The 19,680-nt window shown below is 44.0% G+C and overlaps 2 protein-coding genes across 2 annotated transcripts in view; one reads left to right on the forward strand and one right to left on the reverse strand.

Moving 5' to 3' along the window:
* LOC126215070 (homeotic protein ultrabithorax-like) overlaps positions 1-17,161 on the forward strand; it is a 976,291-nt gene extending 959,130 nt beyond the window's left edge. Inside the window, exons 3-4 of the mRNA XM_049941718.1 lie at positions 9,733-10,115; positions 14,246-17,161. Of these exons, the coding sequence (XP_049797675.1) occupies positions 9,733-10,073 (341 nt within the window). The 3' untranslated portion in view covers positions 10,074-10,115; positions 14,246-17,161. The remainder of the gene's footprint in view (positions 1-9,732; positions 10,116-14,245) is intronic.
* Positions 14,357-19,680, reverse strand: part of LOC126214922 (NFX1-type zinc finger-containing protein 1 homolog) — a 57,002-nt gene continuing 51,678 nt past the window's right edge. Inside the window, exon 3 of the mRNA XM_049941562.1 lies at positions 14,357-14,448. Coding sequence (XP_049797519.1) covers positions 14,357-14,448 — 92 coding nt within the window. The remainder of the gene's footprint in view (positions 14,449-19,680) is intronic.

Raw genomic sequence — 19,680 nt, forward strand, 5'->3', positions numbered from 1 at the left:
ACCATTTTTGAATCATAAAAATTCTTCACAATAGGACTAAAATAATGAATAACTGACATGTGGAAGAGCAAGCAACTGAGATTAAGTTTGATGTCTTAGAACTTACGATGAGTTTTTATATTTAGAGCTGTTTAATACCATCACTTTATTCCCAGGAAAAAAAATGAAGACAAGAGAGGAAAGTCTCGTGTGCATTTGGTAAACTAAATAGGGTTCCCAAAATAAAGCTTCTCATATGTTTAAAAACGAAAACTTAAAAAGGTTGTTTATTACCAGTTACCATTGTTGCACATTCTGACCTAGGCAGCTTCTTTGACGACGTTAAATACCTGGCTTGCGACCGAACTGCTTTTACCAACACAGCCTCAAAGTAGAAGGCGAACGTGTCAGATGCAACGAAAACTTTTGTACCATGTTTCTACCTATTATGATTCTGTCATCAAAGTAGCATTTAAGATCGGAATGTTCAATAACAGTTTTAACTAGGACAGTGTCTGTAACCGTATTGATCCATGGAAAGGACTCTCGATGGGAGAGCGCTAGGAGAAAGGTAAATTTCAGCCATCCGGTGTAAGATTCGCTGACGATATTGCTACCCACAGTTAACCCACGAAGAGCAGCAGGACCTGTTGAATCGAATGAACAGTCCTACGAGCACAAAGTACGGATCGAGAATAAAGTGAAGAAACATCAAAATGTGAAGACTAGCAGAAACGAGAGAAATGGTGAATGACTAAACATGGGAGGACGAAGAAGACGATTTAAAGATATTCTCCTACCTTACAAGCAAAATAATACGTGATGGATGAAGCAAGGTGGACGTTAAAAACACTAGCACAGCCTGAATGGCATTCCAGGCTGAAAGAAGTCAACCGTTATCAAATTTATATGAGTAAGAAATTTTTGAGAATGTACGATTGGAGCACACTGCGGAAGGGAGACATGGTCTGTGAGAAAAAAGGGAAAGAATGCGCTTGCGATGTGGAGCTACAGAAAGACGTCGGAAATTAGGGGGATAAGGTATGACGAGGGTCCCCGCAGAACCGTTAAGGAGAGGAACGTGCGAATAACAGTCAAGAAAAAGGGACAAAATAATAGGACATGTTTTATGAAGGAATAATTCCCACAGTTCACAATACGAAATCTAAATTCTTTAGGGACACATCCCTGTATAACATCTCTCGGTTAATACCTCGTCAAATCGGCTTTAATATTGAGCTTTCGAAGAATATCATTTTCCTCGGCAGGACGTAACAGTCATCTCCTGACCATGGTAATAATCTTCGAAAGCTCGAGTTTTATCTTCCGATTTGACGCTGTCTAACACAGACAAGATTTTATGCAGAGGCTAGAATACATCGAACAAATAATTGAGGATGTTGTGCGCAAGTTCTAGTCTGTAATGAAGAGGTTGGCACAGACGACGAATTCTTGTGGTGACCGCTTCAAACCAATCAAAAGACTGATGACGGAAAAACAAATCTAGCGGAAGCATGATAGCTACTGATGTTTCTAAGCAGAAACATGAACACGAGCTTCGAGGTTGCTCTGACATAATTTGGCCAACTACACACGAAAATACCACACCCTACTAGTAAGACAGGTGAAAATTTGAGTTTGCAAATAAATGTGACAGGGAAAAACTTTGAGAAACATTTATCCACCGACAGCTATTCTTATCAGCATAAAATGGTGTCAGAAGAGCGTCTCCAAAGGACTTCCACCCAGCTCAGAGCAAAAAATAACGCAACACAAGGTTAATATTTAACGTCGCGTCGACGACCAGGTCATTACAGACGGAGTACAAGTTTACCTTGGGGAAGGATGGCGAAACAAATCTACGCCGTCTATTTCAAATACAACTTTTTACATCTTCCCCTTAAGTTATTAAGGTAAACTGCGAAAACTTTGGATGGCTAGACGCGGATTTGAACAAACGTCCTCCCGAAAGCGAGTCCGCTGGTGAGGACGCTGGAGAGCGCGGGCTGATTAACTCGTAGCGCCCACCTGAAACGGCGGGACTATCGAGTCGGCATCTGTGTACGGCGCCCCTAATGGAATACCGGAGCGCCGTCGGCCGTGTACCGCGCACCGGCCAGCTCCGCCGGCGCTGGTTTACGATCCCGGGACTCCGGCAACGCGAACAAGACCTCGGACGGCGCAGCAGCCAGCGCGGCTACTGTGCGGGTTCCCGGGTCGCGGTCCGCTTGTCCGCGGACTCACCTGCGGCGGGAAACCTTGTAACGTTCCGCGCCACTCTTAAGAACGCAGGAGCGCGCTTGGAGCGGACTTTGCTCCACTGGATTCTCACAAGGGAACCTTCCCATCGCACCCCCCTCAGATTTAGTTTTAAGTTGGCACAGTGGATAGGCCTTGAAAAACTGAATACAGATGAATCGAGAAAACAGGAAGAAGTTATGTGGAACTATGAAAAAAATAAGCAAAATATACAAACTGAGTAGTCCATGTGCAAGATATGCCACATCAAAGGAGACCTGAGCTTAGGAGCGCCGTGGTCCCGTGGTTAGCGCGAGCAGCTGTGGGACGAGAAGTCCTGGGTTCAAGTCTTCCCTCGAGTCAATAGTTTAATTTTTTTTTTCAGACAATTATTAAAGTTCAGGCACTCACACATAATCAACTTCGCTCTCCAAAATTCCAGGACATGTTCAGATTTGCTTGGACATATGCAGGATTTGACGGTCTACACACGGAAAAATTTGAAAACGTTAAAAACAAATGTTTTGACAGCGCACAGAGAAAACTGTGCGACTCAAACTGTTGCTTTCATTTGTTGGAGTTTATGTGACACACTCGTATGTTTTCATCACTTTTTTGGGAGTGATTATCACATCCATAAGAAAACCTAAAGCGGGCAAGGTAGAAGAATCTTTTTACCGATACGCCAAGTGTGCAGGTTAGGTGGGTCGACAACATATTCCTGTGATGTGACGCACATGCCGTCACCAGTGTCGAATAGAATATATCAGACGTGTTTTCCTGGATCAAATGTTTTCGGTTCCCATTGGTGAGGCACGTCCTTTCGTCTACTAATCGCACGGTTTTGCGGTGCGGTCTCAAAACACAGACACTAAACTTATTACAGTGAACAGAGACGTCCATGAACGAACGGACAGATCATAACTGTGCAGAGATAAAGTCAGTAAACTTTTCGCTTTAGGGAAGATTTGAACCAAGGACCTCTCGCTCCGCAGCTGCTCACGCTAACCACGGGACCGCGGCGTTAGCGTACTCACATTGTCCTTGATGTTGCCTATGTTGCCCATGGACTACTCAGTTTATATATTTTGCTTATTTTTTCACAGTTCCACGCAACTTCTTCCTGTTTTCTCGCTTGATCTGTGTTCAGTTTTTCAAGGCCTATCCACTGTGCCAAATTATAACTAAATCTGAGGGAGGTGCGATGGGGAGGTTCCCTTGTCAGTAGTACGACAGCGATGCCTTTACTTTTCGAGATAGTCACTATGCACGAATCACATTTCTTCCAATATACTCTGACACAAAAGAAAAACCGCGAAACCAAAGAGGCACCTATTGAAATTTCTCGCCAGTCGCATAAGAGCGGATCCAGTAAGAGGAAACAAATCATGTTTGCTTCTTTAATGTTAATAAGCTTCACTTATCTTTGTGATTAGACGTGATGAGTTAGTGTTAATCAAGGATGCCTTTAAGGCGACAAACGCCATTATCAACACCTCGCTGAGTTCGTACGAGGTCGTCCAATAGGGCTGCGAGAAGCTGCATGTTGTTCTGCGATATTGCAGAAAGACTTCGCAGCAATGAAGCCATTGTACGTGACTGCTGTCAGAGGTGTTCACCAGTATGTAAGGTCACAAGACGACCTGGCTCCGGACCGGCACATGACACTACCGAGAGAGAAGACCATCGTCTTCGGCGTACGCCTCTGGAGCAATCTGAGCAGCAATTAGGGCCACAGTGACACATGGAAATGTTACACGTCAAGGACAGCACCGAATCAAGCGTGAATTCCACTGACCCCAAACCACAGTCAGTAGACTTGAGTGGTGTCAAGGGAAAGCTCATTGGAGGGCAGATTGGAGGTTTGTTTTTTCCGACGAAAGCCGGTTCGGCTTGATGCCAGCGATGGCCGTGTGTTGCTTAGAAGTGGACCAGTAGAGGACCTGCAACCAACCTGTGTGTGCTGGACGCACTGAACCTACACTTGGAGTTATGGTCAGGGGTGCGATTTCGTCTGACAGTAGGAGCCACCTCGTGACTGTCCCACGCACCATAACTACAGATTCGTACGTCAGTCTGGTGACTCGGCCTGTTGCGCGACATGCATGACGTGTTTTCCAAATGGATAACGCTTGACCACATACCACTGCTGTTGCCCAACATCCTACAGAGTGTCCACGTGTTGCCTTAGTCTGCTCGATCACCAGATCTGTGTCCAATCGAGCACATACGGGTTAACATCGAATAACTCAAGCGTTATTTACAAACAGCATTACGCGTTTCTCTATTGACCGACGAAGTTCAATAGGCGTGGGACTCCATCCCATAAATTGACATTCGCAACCTGTACCACACAATGGATGCACGTTTGCATGCTTGCATTCAACGTTCTGGCGCTTACACCGGTTATTAATGTACCAACATTTCACATTTGCAATGGCTTATATCGCGCTTACGTTAACCTGTGATCTTGCATATTAATCACTTAAATATGTTGCCTATACAAACGTATTCCCGAAATTTCATCACATTAATAGTTTTTTTAATTTTGCGGTTTTCTCTATCAGTGTATTTGTAGTGTTATTAGCATCACGATCCACCGCCAAGAGCTGATGATAAAAATTCCTTTGTGATACAACCAGTTACGGTCCATAGAATCCTATCAGGTGTAAAATAATTAAAACAGCATGTAAGTGCTTACAGAACCAAAGGCCTCGAATAACATGATTCGTCACTGTTCTGAAATATTGGATTTTGCATCATTTGGTGTCTGATTTGACACGATCTCGTAAGCTGTCGTGAATATTTTAAGTTATCTGGCGATGGTCTCCGGATCGAAACTTTGTGTGCAATAGAGAAACTTTTACCAGCAGCTTTTGGCGTTGGATAGTGACTTTATATTTACGAGCTCTGGGGGTATCAAGTGCTTGAAATATATTATTAGCACACTTGCGACATTTTGAGCTGCGCTATTCCTGAATTTACCGAGAACTATAAAAGTGACATCAGCGAAGTCCGACTCCCAATAGTAAACTGAACTCTGCCGCGTCAACACCTGGCTGGTCTGAGGAGTGGGGCCAGCTGTGGCGGGTGAGATGAGATATGGAAGCGGCGCTGTAGGCAGCGGCTGCTGAGAAATTCCAAACATCCGGCAGAACCTGTCGGCCGGCCGGGTGCGGCGGCCAATCAAAGCCTCTCCCATTAGGACGCAGCGACGGCTCTCGGCTAAACGTTGGCTGGGGGGACGGGCCATCACGCTGCCATCGCTCTGGACGCGCATCGACACTCGCCACAAGCCAGTAGCTGAACTATTTCACTCCCTGTCTCGACTGGCGTGTTCACAGAAATACAACGCACACACATGCAACCACCACATACATAAACACACATATGCACACGTCCACTCTTGTGCGTATCAATGAATAAAATTTCCGCACAAATAAATTAACAAGTTTCCCATCCCCCCCCACTGCCTACGAAGTTCGAATGGTTTCCCTCGATAGTCGTGAAATGCCGGGACTTATGATCCTCTCCCAAGTACTCTTAACTGACAGCCACTATTCCCACTCACAGTCCAATTCTAGAAAGACCGATGTTGCCCACTTTGAAAGACGACGAAAAATATGTATAACAACAAAAATGGATATACATACATATAATGACAGTAATGATTCCTTTCCCGTCAGATCACCGAAGTTAAGCGCTGTCGGGCGTGGCCGGCACTTGGATGGGTGACCATCCGGACCGCCATGTGCTGTTGCCATTTTTCGGGGTGCACTCAGCCTCGTGATGCCAATTGAGGAGCTACTCGACCAAAAAGTAGCGGCTCCGGTCAAAGAAAACCATCATAACGACTGGGAGAGCGGTGTGCTGACCACACGCCCCTCCTATCCGCATCCTCAGTGAGGATGACACGGCGGTCGGATGGTCCCGATGGGCCACTTGTGGCCTGATGACGGAGTGCTTAATGATACCTTCCCCCACAAGCAATCCCATCTACTGGATGGACAAGAGCCTCAGCGTGTTTCAAAGGTGGCTGTCACCTTTCTTTAAAATATAGCGTATATGTTAAACCATGTTAACACTACATTTTCTACTTTCTTGTAGAGGGAGATATTTACGAACATATCCACGTCCCAACAAAGCTCTCTACACTATTTTCAAATAAGTATGTGCACCGGTCCTAACATCGGAAGTTCCACGAGTGTTTCCCGAACGACGCTGCTGTATACAGAAAAGACACGACTCCAGAATTTTGTGGCGAATGCAGGAAGGCCTCAGAGAATCGTCGCTTGGTGCTGATTGGTGATTAACCCTCAGAATAAAACCAAATGCAACCAAACGCATATAAAAAGGCCGAATGACCCGCCATTGTATGATTAAACGACTGCCGAACAATGACCACTCACATGTATTAAATATTTGTTCAAAATGTGTGTGAAATCTTATGGGACTTAACTGCTAAGATCATCAGTCCCTAAGCTTACACAACTTAACCTAAATTATCCTGAGGACACACACACACACACACACACACACACACACACACACACACACACACGCCCCCACACACGCCCGAAGGAGGAGTCAAACCTCCACCGGGACCATAAATATTTGTAACTAAGCGCAAGGAGCGATTTAAAGTGGAACGATCACATAAAACTAATCGCAGATACGGGAGATAACAGACCTGAGATTCATTGGAAGATTCCTCGGAAGGTGTAGTTCGCCCTCAAAGGAGGTGGCTCATAAAAAGCCTTATTCGACCAACATTGCTCGTTGGTATGGAATCGGTATCAGGCAGGACTGGCGGGGAAATAGAAAAGATCCAAAGAAGGGCAGTACGTTACAGGTTCATTTAGTAAGTGTGAAAACGCCACGGTGATGTTCATCAACTGCAGTGGCACACGCTACAAGAGAGGCGTACTAAATTACAGTGTTGTTTACTGTTAAAATGTCAGAGACCGTACATTCCTAAAACAGTCGACAAACATATCCGCTCCTAAGAAAAGATCATCGAGATACGAGCGAATACTGTCTCAACCCACGTCTAAATAAACGAGACGACGCGATGGAAGACGTGTCCCTTCGCTGAGCATGAGAATCATTACGAAGCGAAGAGCACTAAGAACGGTATCTCTCATAACTCATTACGTGTGGACTCGTTGCCGCTCCAGAGACGTGCAGTCGTATACCGTGTAACTGCCTCCCTTGTTCTACCCGGGCAGCTGTTGTTCCACGCCGGCCATCCAGATGACGTAGAGCCCCGCTCCGGAATCCTTCACATAATTCCTCCAGCCGGCCGGCCGCTGCTCGCCGGCAAATAGGCGCCAGACACGACACGTGCTCGCCGCTGCCGCCGCCGCGTCGTAAACTCCACACTCCACTGTGCGAGTGCGTAAGCGCGCGCCAGTGTTGGAAGCTTATCTTACGGCCTTGTCAAGGCCCGCCGTAGCTTACTGTGCGCAGTATACGCGCCGGGCGCTACGAGACCTCTCTATAGAGATTTCTTTCACCCGTCTACATCGCTTGTCTCACCCACGCTACAGAAAGACTGCCGCAAAATTACACTTTATACTGAGCGAGTGTCGTCAGCAGAGGAGCTCAAAACGTCTTTCTTAATTACATCACTTTGGGTGCTAGGCCGTCTCATTTTCTAACACCAAAAACAGCCGTAAGCAGAATCGACGTTTCGACCATCTTTGTATCCGTCCTCTTCAGGACGGTGAAATTACTACAAACCTTTTACCATTTAAAAGCTGAAGATCATAGCTGCAGAGACAGTAGAAACGTCTGTTGTGTGTATGGTTGAAAGAAATCTAAAAACAACCCGTAAACAAAACTGACGTTGCTACCGTCTACGTAGCGGTCCTCTTCAAGGTGACTAAACGGCCGCAAAACTGCAATGGTTTGAAGCTGATAGCTGCGAGGACGGTAGAAACATCGATTTGGTTTGTAGTTGAATAAAGCTGTAGAATTTATTAGAACAACTAGTATCGGCTTAAAAAAGCCATTTTACTGTGTTTACCCAGAGCAAGGCGTCATAGGCATGAAAATAAGGAAATCTGTACTGCCGATTGCGATGGCTAATTGCAATGAAAATGTTACTGTTTGTAAATGATCTCAAAGAGAAACATTTTTACTCAAACTACCACGAACGGTTGCTCAGAGAATGTCTTTCGCTGCCTTTTTCCGACTGATGGAGTTTGCTTACGGTAAACCCTGGAAAGTAGTTTATTTACGCCAGAACTGTTTATATATTCACAGACAGGCTTAAGTAGAAAAATGTCGCCTTCATTCAACCACGACCAAAAACCGCGTTTTTACTTACAATCTTTGCAGCTGTTATCTTCAGGATGATGGTACTGCATTTTGTGGCAGTTTCGCCTCCTTGAAAATGCCAGCTGCTTAGACGCTCAAAGCGTCAGTTTTATTTATTATTGGTATTACTGTGACAAACTTACGAGGCCTAATGCCCAAAATAGTTTTACACCATTTAACACTGATCAGAGACGACACTTCTGTAGCAAATCATTTGCAAATAATCTAAGGATACACCGTTGTCTGTAAATACTTATAGAAGTAATTGATGGACACTGCCCGCAACGACGATGAATGCGTCGGAAAAAAGTGAGAAGCAACACTTGTTGTTACATCATACAGATGCTTGCTGTATTTTTCCAGTAAGGTGACATAATTGACGTATTTAATATGCCAAATAAACGTCTGTAAAATGAAATTGTCCTATGAAATAACCATACTGTGCGTCGATGATGAAATGAAGGTAAAGAACTAATATAGATTTACTTGTAGTTTTCCACCCTAATAAGTGTGGAATACTGTGTGTTAACCACTTACCTTGTCGTGAACACTATTTGCAATTTTAGTGTTATTGCATATACACTATAGCAAAATACAGTGATAACGCTCTTAGGAAATGACTTCTCTCTGGTATTAAAATTTACTCCACACTACATGTATGCATATAGTATAGTGCTTCTGTTGAAGCGAAATTTTCTTCTTAGAGTTTATGTTAACTAATTTTTTAGTGCTTTTCTTTGTTAAAAACTTTACTTTCAAGAGAAGTCCGTTGTTTATACGTTTCGTGGTCACAAATTTCTGAGTTATCAGAACAGGCAGTATCTCCGTATTTCTGTTTCCTTAACGTATCTTTCCTTGACTAAGAAATAGTTTTTTATCGAGTAGTCATTAAGAAATTCTCATAATGAAACCATTCTACATCAAGAAAATGGAGAGAGATTTTTCTATGCAATGGTCGTGATGCCAATTCTCATTAGCTTAGCGTGAGTGCATGATCATGTACGGCGGAGGAGTTAGTATTTAATGGTCAAATTTAATGAAGGCCCGTTAGGTTAGCCAACTTCTTTGTTAAGAAGTGTCTAAGTAAAGGAGTTTATCTGTTTGCACGTTGTGTCGTTGGAGACTTCGACGCACGATTAAGCGAGGAACTCTAAATTCACCCGCTAATCCCTACGTACGTTTCTGTGTTCACAGGCGCCAACGGGTTGCGCCGAAGAGGCCGGCAGACATACACACGCTACCAGACGCTGGAACTGGAGAAGGAGTTCCACACGAACCACTACCTGACGCGGCGGAGGCGCATCGAGATGGCGCACGCGCTCTGTCTGACGGAGCGCCAGATCAAGATCTGGTTCCAAAACAGGCGCATGAAGCTCAAAAAGGAGATACAGGCCATCAAGGAGCTGAACGAGCAAGAGAAGCAGGCGCAGGCGCAGAAGGCGGCAGCGGCGGCGGCTGCGGCGGCGGCGGCTCAGCAGCAGCAACAGCAGCAGCAGCAGGCGGGGGCGGCGGGTGGAGGCGGCGACAACAACTAGGAGCGGTGGGGCGAGGCGGCGTGGGGCGGCGTGCACTAGCAGGTGAGTGGACCGCCTCCAGACTCTCCCGTTTGAAGGGGCTTGCTGAAGCCCCACCGAGATGGCGCACACATAGTAAAAGGCCAATAGGTACACAAAACGACCTCTTTTAGTAAACAAGCCGGGACAAGTATCTTGTTCACAATCCGTAAGCTTCACCTGTAACTTCTATCAGAACAAAAAGTCGTAAACCAGGAACAATTCCTGCAGCCTGACTTTCTTAATAACATTGTGTTCCGGATTCTGTGCCCATCTTCATACAGTGCAACTTTTGCCGTTAGTGTGCTCCAGTTTCCACCGCCGTAACTGACAGCAGTTCTGTTGACGGTAGCAGCACTACACCATTTTTGTCACAGCAGACCTGAATGACGACTGCGGCACAAAAAAAGCGCGCGCGCACACACACACACACACACACACACACACACACACCTACCTTTAAAACAAATATATTCTCAGAGTACTGAGGATAAACATTGAAACTCACTGTGCTTTATTTAAAAAATGCAGACCAAGCTGGTGCTGGTTAATTTCTTTATTATAACATGGAATTAAGAATCGCCACAAACAATTAGTTATTTAAAATAACATCTCTCCCTGACATCTTTCTCTTCTAACATTGTTTATTGTAGACATTTTCAACTGTATCAGTATCAGTTCCTCTTGCAGTCTTGGATTCTGGTATCCTAATCCAATGTACATAGTGCCTTTCTAGCCCCACACGTCCCTCTTTTAAGGAAGTGACGGCTCCTTGATGCACCAGGAAGTATCCAATGAACCGATACCCTCTTGAAGGCCACAGTTTCTTCCCCACGAGCGAGTACCTCATCAGTTCTTCGATCTACGCATCTAATCTCTTATTGTGTAACAGCTTAGGGACCACGTTGCACTCCCGTACAAGACTATCCTGTAAACGAATATCTTCATGAAAGATTTTATAACAGTTGTATTTACACACGATATTAACAAATTCATCGTATTCGAAAATCCTTTTCTTACTAGACAAAGGAATTACAGACGTTGGCTGTGAGTAGGCATTAATTAAAATCAATGAGGAAATCTGAAAGTTTATGCCGAACCGGGATTCGAACTCTGGTCTCCCACTTACTATGCAGATGCTCTGACAACTGAGCCAGCCGGACAGAGTGGTCATCGCAACTGCAACCCTCTCGTCAAATTCTCAACGTACACACATTCTGCTTATCCTTATTACTCGCGGGATATCGCCTATTCCCGTGACAGTTTTAGCCTGATGTGCACCTGCATTCAAGAGATCATTGGCCTTTCTCTTCTTAAAAGTAAATAAATATATGAATTTTACATCATTTCTGCTGTGGCCATCGTCATTTTAATATCCGTATAGCAAAAGTCATCGCCTACTTTTAGTGTCTCGTTTCCTGGTCTCTTTATCACCTCACCTTGTTTTACTACTGTTGATATGCACCTTTTAACCTTTTTTTAAAGTGACTTTCCAGTCCGTTTAACTGCTCTTCCAAGTCGTTTGCCAACTCTGACGAAGTTACAGTTTCAACTCCAAACCGCGAAGTTTTTATTTCTTTACTGTGAATTTTAATTCCGTTCTTGTCTACCTATACTGACTGCTCAATGTACAGAATTAACAACAATCGAGGAGAGGCTACAACTCCGGTTCACTCCCTTGTCAAGCACTGCTTGTCTTCCATATTCAGCGAGTGTCGTATAACTGCAGTTATATTCTGTACAAGTTGTAGATAACTTTTCGCCGCATGTGTTTTACCCCTCCACCTTGCCGAATTTTATTTAGTACTCCGCAGTCGACCACTGAAGTCGCCAGACCACAACCGAGCCTCGAATTTTCTGACCGCCCGCCGCTCTTGGCGCCTATCGCAATGCTAGGCAGGTCTTCCTGGTAGGCTGCTCTGGCGACACCTGGTCGTTACCTCGGGTAATTGCCGGGCAATAACTCGGCCGTCCGGCGCGTCGTTTAAAATTATAAAACGTCCGTTTCCTGTCCGACCGGACCGCCCAATTAAACGGCTATGCCTGCGCTCCGGTGATTCATTTACCGCTGTCGATCGTGGACTGTACGACCCCACCTGGCCTTTCACAGGCGTCTTCACAACGAACGGCACGTTGCCAGCGTTCTCTTTCCCTCTGTCAGCGCATGCGCTTTATTTTAGAATACCACACAACATGGGGATGTCCTCTTTCTCCGCGAATTTCAATGATGAAATTTTCTACGGTTATCAGCCGAGTCCTGACGTCGTGTATTCCCAACGTTTCGATGAATTTCCTACTCGTGATCTTCAGGCGATATTGCTTCAACAGAAGCAGAAACTCGTCGAAAAGTTGAAATCATGACGCCACGACTCTGCTCACCATCTCATCTATCACACTTATGAACACACTAAAATAATCCGGACTAACCACTAACTTAATCAGATTTTCACTCTGCAGCGGAGTATGCGTTGATATGAAGCTTCCTGCCAGATTAAAACTGTGTGCCGAGGCGAGACCCGAAGTCGGGACGTTTGACTTTCGCAGACAAGTGCTCTACCATCAGAGCTACCCGAACACGACTCACGCCTCGTCCTCACAGAACTTGCCCGCGAAAGGCAATGATCCCAAGTTCCAGCACACAGTTTTAATCTGCCAGGAAGCTTCATAACCACAAACATATTTACAGTTAGATTGGCTGAAAATTGGCATTGGATATACGTTCAGGCTGATCCGGTACCGACCATTAGCTGCAACCCTGTCACTGAAGCACTTGTATGTATAGAATATTCTTAAGTGTTCTCATGTGTGCTTTCAATGACACTTTCACTGTCTAAGATCTTATCTCCACCTTCAAGTAAAATGGCTCTGAGCACTATGGGACTCAACTGCTGAGGTCATTAGTCCCCTAGAACTTAGAACTAGTTAAACCTAACTAACCTAAGGACATCACACACATCCATGCCGGACGCAGGATTCGAACCTGCGACCGTAGCGGTCTCGCGGTTCTAGACTGCAGCGCCAGAACCGCGCGGCCACTTCGGCCGGCCCTTCAAGTAAGTGCACCTGCATTGGAACACATTTCTAGCCGTATGTCCATATGAGCTTTTCCCATCCTTACTCACTCAGGCATCATTTCCTGCCGATCATTCTGTATGTAAGGTGTTCCAATTCCTCGTCTCCATCATAGCCCACTTTTTTTCATTCCTAATCATTAGCTCGTGATTTACACACAATTAAGAAAGAAGTTAGTGCAGTGGTTCAGACTGGGCTAAAATTTTGAAGCGGAGTAGCTCAAACCTCAGTCCTGCAATCCAAAAGTATATTTTTTGTACTTTGTCTAATCCATCAATAGAAAAACACACAATGGTTCCTTTGGACCAACACACATTTAATACCATCCGCACCCTTACCGAGTTCCAGCTGTAGAGTCATACACAATGCCATTAAACCCTAATCCTCCTTCCTTTCTTTCATACCTAGGAATCCCGAAAGCTTTTCAGCAGACCCTATGTAGCAGCCGTACCTTCATCACTGCTCCACGCATCATTCTGCTGCAATTCATTCAACCCCATGCTTTCTATTTTCTCGAGCTTCTCGCATACCTGGTGCACGTCCTCCCACATAGAATCGACTGTCGTCAGTCACCATCATTCATCGAGATGAAAGCCAGTTGGTTCCTTAAAACCGTGCCCAGCCCCTCCTTCAGGTCATCCCTCCAGCCACCATGTCAACGAAACGTGATGCCTGCATGACCCTCTTCGGGTCCTGGTTCAGAAAAACGTTGTGTGTTGTCACGGACGTTCAGTTACGTCTGTCAACAGCGGTTTCTTTTCTTGCGCATGAAGGAATGGTAACAGCACTGATCCTTGTGGTAGTAAATAATTTTGAATAATTACAAAACTCAGAATTTTGTATAACTTAAAAGCACTGAGTGTGAGTACAGACTCGAGCTTTCCAAGTTTGGCATATCGTCAAGAGGCGATACTGAAGAAGGTGGAAAGCTTTTGTCTCTACTCAAATTCTGCGCTGCTTGTACAGAGAGAGATTTACGCAACACACGCTCAAACCTGTCCACTGATATCTTTTTTTCAGCCTGCAGAATTCACTTCGTTCAAATATACAGAAATGTGACATGCCTCGTTTCTCGTTCACAGGTAGGGTACGCTCGCTGACTCGCTTGCATGCGTGCGTTTACGAGTGCGTGAGCATGCGTGTGCGTGTGTGGTTGCTGCGTACGAAGCGCCAGCGCCGCCACACACACACATTCACGACCGCCAGCCACCACTGCCGACCTCCACCTGCGCCGACTTCGCAACGACCACGCCGGCGTCGCCGGGGAACCCCCAGAAGACGCCGACTGTGAGTGGAACGCAGGGACGAGTGCAAAGGCGACACGAACCCCGCCACGTGGTGTGCACGTGCGTCAGGTGCCTCGCTTTGTTTCTGTTACCGCCTGTTACAGGTACCTCCGAGTACCTCCCTACTTGTATCATAGGACTACTATTCCACTGTATACCAATGTTCAAAGCCGGACATTTTAGCCCTTTTTGTGCTGTGCTTCGAGTAGAACGTTCTTTCAAAACGACGTTCTGCATTTTTTTCCACTGTTCGAGCTTCCGAGTTCAGTTTCCCGTGCCGTGGACACACTTATAGCGAAGCGGAACTGTGGAAAAAAAGTTCAAAGTGTTTTCAGGTTACTTGATTTCACAGTACGAAGCGTGGACAATAAGCGCTCAGTTTCGAAGCCGGAGATGTGTACTTAGAAGAGAACTCACAAGTGTAGAAATGTTGTAGAATGTATCTTTCCTCTCCTTCACACTTGTGAGCACAAAAGATTCAGCTAATTATTAGCCATTACTGTGTAAGAATGTAATGCATACTGCATGTGTTGTAGCGAAGTATATACTGTTAGCTATTAATCCATCAATATTAGTTAAGGTGTGTCTTACATTGTTATCTGGAAGGCAGTAAGGATTTCAGTCGTTTCCGGTTGGCTTAAGACTTGAACTGATTAAAAAAACTGTTGAGACAGCTGCGAACATTTGCTCTCGAATGACAACGTTAACTGTTGATTCTGACATTGCTTGTACCTGCAGACTAAAACTTTTTCTACGGTCTAAGCACTTTGCAAAGCTTTAAAATCGTAACCGTTCCACCGAATTTCGTGGTAACTGCCTGATGAACTTTTCCTTGAAGTGGGGAAGTGAGTTCGATGAGCTATCTCTCTACTGTTCATTAAAGTTCTGGGAACCTAGCTTAAAGTCTTTCATTTGATCTAAAATGGCTGATAAATGTGTAACTTTGACGTAAAGATTGGATGTGACTGAGTATAGTAACTTCTGCCACTGCTCTAAATAGCAGGACAGTTTGTGTACATGGGGTGCTGTGGCATGTCCGAGCCAAACCACGTCTCAAAATTTTCAAATTTTCCGATCTAGAGGACCTGTGAGGAAGAGACTTTTTTCTGTATATAAGATCGAGTAATGTTCATACTTTGGCTCTGATATCACCATCGCGATAGAGACATTTCTGTGAGCATTGTCTTCTTGATTGTATGTATTGTACGGGATTCCCGTTTTCCGCGGATGATGTGGCCGTAGAGCGAAACGTTTTGGTACATGCGAGAATTGGTGAACATCGAAGTGTCTCCTCAAACGAAGGCATGTTTCTCATTTTTCCGCAAGACTGTTGGAAGTAGCAAAGAAAGAAAATTCCTTTTGCAGCGAACGGGAGATTCCGGTTTGCCTATTTGGTCAGTAATATTCCAAGGTCGCAGACATCAGAAAAAAACTAGTGGTCTCCGAAGCGACAGAAGACGCAAGAAAGTCCTGTCTCTGTCGGTGGTGGAATCGCAAATGCATGCAGGCCACCTTAATGGTACGGGCTTCGACCCTCGTAAGGAACGAATTGGCTTCGCTCGAACCACCTTTTTTAGCGTGGAACGTGGCGGACGGACGGCCTTGCTCGTGATAGCTGCAGAGTCTCCTCTTTCTGGTCAACGGTTTCCACCAGCCTGTCCCGCTATAGAAAGAGGGAGGAGGACCAGCAGGGACTATTGTTGCGTTAAGGTTGGCACTACCTGTTCTCACTCGCATCTACAGCGAGAGGGACCGGCGCCGGTGTTGACGTCGAGACGTGCGTCTTCCCACACGCGTAAACTTTGCGTACGCGTGTATTTCCCTCGCTAACAAGCTGGAAGCCTGATCCCCAATAGGAGTTATGTCTCCATTGAGACGCCAGGCGGGAGCGAGATGGTTCAGCTGAACGCTGAGCAACGTGGAGAGACCCCTCCCCTCCCACACCTCTCCCCCTTTCGCTGTCTCGTCAAACACGCCTTCCGGTTCCTGAAACTGCCGCCGTATCCAGGTAAACCGCGTACGTCCTTTTCAGAGACATGAGGTCCTCATGACAAAAAATAATTTCCTCCTAGTTCATAACATGGTCTACTTGCTTCTCCTACTGCTCCTCCCAACCATGATGCCCTCTCCCTCTCACCTCCCCCTCCCTTCCTCTCCCGCAATCACCGTAGCATCAAAGTACTATCCAGTTGCCGTAGTTAGTGCTCAACCTGAACAAACAAAAAAAAAACAAGTATTAATATGTGTAGTAGAGTAGCTCTTGCTTCGTATATTTTACTCGTTCAACGTTAGTTAAGGAAACAGTGTTCTCCCAACGAGGAAAAAAAAAAAAACAAGTACACGTCTTATATGTTTGTGATATTTATTAAGTTGTTTGTTAAAAAAATAAGTTTTCGTTGTGTTTTCGTTTTACTCTTTTCCGAAAGCGGTTACTGTTAAAAATACTACGCCTTCGGATGTTAAGAAAAATACTCGTATTTTAGTTTACAAACAAAGAAACCATTCTACAGAAGCTGTATACGACATAAGCATTAAGAAAGTGTATGGTTGTGATGTTTATTTATTGATCGATACGTTTTCTGTACAGTCTGTTCGTTTTGTTTGGGTGTTTGGAGAAAGTGCGTTTTTTTCTCGTTTTGTAAAAACAAGCGTGTGATTGATGTTACGTTTTCGTTTTGCCTTGTAAATTAGCATGTATATCAGTTCTATAATTACTTTGTTTGGTTGAATTTTACGTAATATTTCGAAGATACTTTTATTGAATAACAGCCTCTTTCTTTACCTTCTTTGGATTAATTTAGATTTTAATTTCATGTATAATTCAATTGCGTTCTTTAATTTTTTCAAACATTTTGTAATTACTGATGGACAGAAATTTCTTAATTTATTGTCGAAATTTGTACAAGGCTTTTATTTTTTTAAATAAATTATGGCACTGATTTTGAAACGAAACCACATTTGTATTCTGTTTCTCGAACACACCCAAGTCCTTTTATAAAGTAATTATTTGATATTCCATAGAGGAAGGAAAAGAGTGTTCACACTGAAATAAGGAAGAGAATACGTCAGGTCACTGGTATTTTCCGAAACAGTTCTAGTTGGTTCTCTTTCAAATCCTTGTCCAACCCTAGCTTGTGCTCCGTGTACAATGAACTGATGATAAAAATCAAGCTAAACTCCAGCTTTTCTCCAGATCAAAATTATTCCTTACGCTGGACACATACGCTTTTTCCCTTTGTCCTTGCCCATCTCAAGTACAACCCCTTCCTGCTAATCCATCTTCCAATATTACATTAATACCAGATAAGGTGACACTGATGTAGACAATTTTATTGCTAGCATATAAAATTTTAGTTTTTTCTGATCATGTGTTTGTTGAGTATGGGTTTCTCAAACCAACACACATACTCTTCATAAGGAAATCACATTTAACCGTTGTGTGGTCAGAGTAACATTTAGCTCAAAATTCAACGGATTTGATTCTACGAACAGAAAGAGAAAGCAGGAAATAAATGTTTGATGCACATTAATCAGAAAACTAGACTGCAGCCATGTCTATACACATTCAAACATAAGATTTATTGATTTGAAGATATTAACACTGTACCTGAAGAAAGGAGTGCACACATGTATAAATATTCACTGATAAGCAACAAATGTTAAGTGTTAATACTTAAACGTCGATTAAAAAAGGAGGTAATCTCAAAACCACACTCCTGTCTTTTCACACACATACATGACACTGAATGATTATTAACTACATACCTCAACGTGTTACGAAGCAAAAGAACCTCGCAACAACATGTGAAGGAAAGATCGCTGTCTGGTCATTGAGAATGAAGGTAGGCATATACGTAAGCTGGTGAATGTCAGATAAAATGAAGTTCAATGTGTGTCAAGTGACAAGTAACTTCTGGCTGTCACCTTTTCAAATTCTTTCTTTTGGAGTGAATTTGTTTAGAAGTAAAATAGTAACGGTAATGTGGAACTATGAGCAGTTCTTCAAGTAACATCCTGGAGCTTTATGACACAGTAATGAGAAAAGTGGTTTGGAAGGAGAGTAGACGATTGTGTATAACCTTTTTAGCAGGCATCAACAAGCCAGGCAGTGGATGTTAATTAAAAACATGAGATGTAAGTGAAAAATAGAATATGTACACTGGAAAGGAAGACCACCGATCTTAAACTAGTTAAAAAAACAGATTAATACTAAACGAATGTGATACTCTTAATTTACATGACTCTTCTATTTTCTTTATTTTGGTTTTACAAAAGTTTGTTTCACAAGGTTGGAAACAAATTCATTCAAATACACACATGCTATTTGGACACCACATGCTCTACGTCCCAGGTGACTATTGAATTATTTATTTAATATATAAACAATGTCACAATCATGTTTTCTTTCATTTGCATTACTTTGTTTCACACTAATAAGGGTTAATTTTCAGAATGGTGTTCGCCTGTACCGTACTGAAGTAATTTTGCGTGTTTAGTGTACAATACAGGCAGGAAAGAATGCAGAACTATTCTGTGATTCATGTAGCTGGCATATTTTGTTGTTTTTAGAGAAGTTAATACCTTTCACCACACCATGGAAAATTCCTGTTTCGTGCCATAGTGGGATAACTTCTAGTCCTTTCTCTGCAATGCTCTTCGTATGCAATGTTGTTTTTGTTGTTAATATCAAGGTAATCGTGCCGAAAGTAAAAGATAAGTACTAAAAAAATACAATGCGGTCCCGAAACTTATTTCAGTTTAGGCAACCTGAATTCATTACTACCCTTGTATGTGGAAGGGGTCGATTGAGTTGCCGGTCATAAGGTGCATGATCCTGATCCCAACTCATTTTGACGAGCTTACGCAAGCAGACATTTGATAATTAAAGACATGATGTGTCTGCAAACTGACTACTTAAACAATAACGAAACAAAGACTGCATATGGGCCACTTGTGTTTTATTTGGATTTACCGGTTTTAGTGGATAATACAGATCCTCTTTAGATCCATGTGACTTCAAGTACCACTTGTTTGCCCACCCAGCTAGCCGCGCGGTGTAACACGCTGCTTCCAGAGCGGGAAGGCGTGCCCGTCCCCAGCATCAATCCGCCCGGCGGATTAGTTCAGATGGCTCTGAGCACTATGGGACTCAACTGCTGTGGTCATGAGTCCCCTAGAACTTAGAACTACTTAAACCTAACTAACCTAAGGACATCACACACATCCATGCC

The sequence above is a fragment of the Schistocerca nitens genome, chromosome 12 (genome assembly GCF_023898315.1).
Source record: "Schistocerca nitens isolate TAMUIC-IGC-003100 chromosome 12, iqSchNite1.1, whole genome shotgun sequence".
In the NCBI taxonomy this organism is placed as follows: Eukaryota; Metazoa; Arthropoda; class Insecta; order Orthoptera; family Acrididae; genus Schistocerca; species Schistocerca nitens.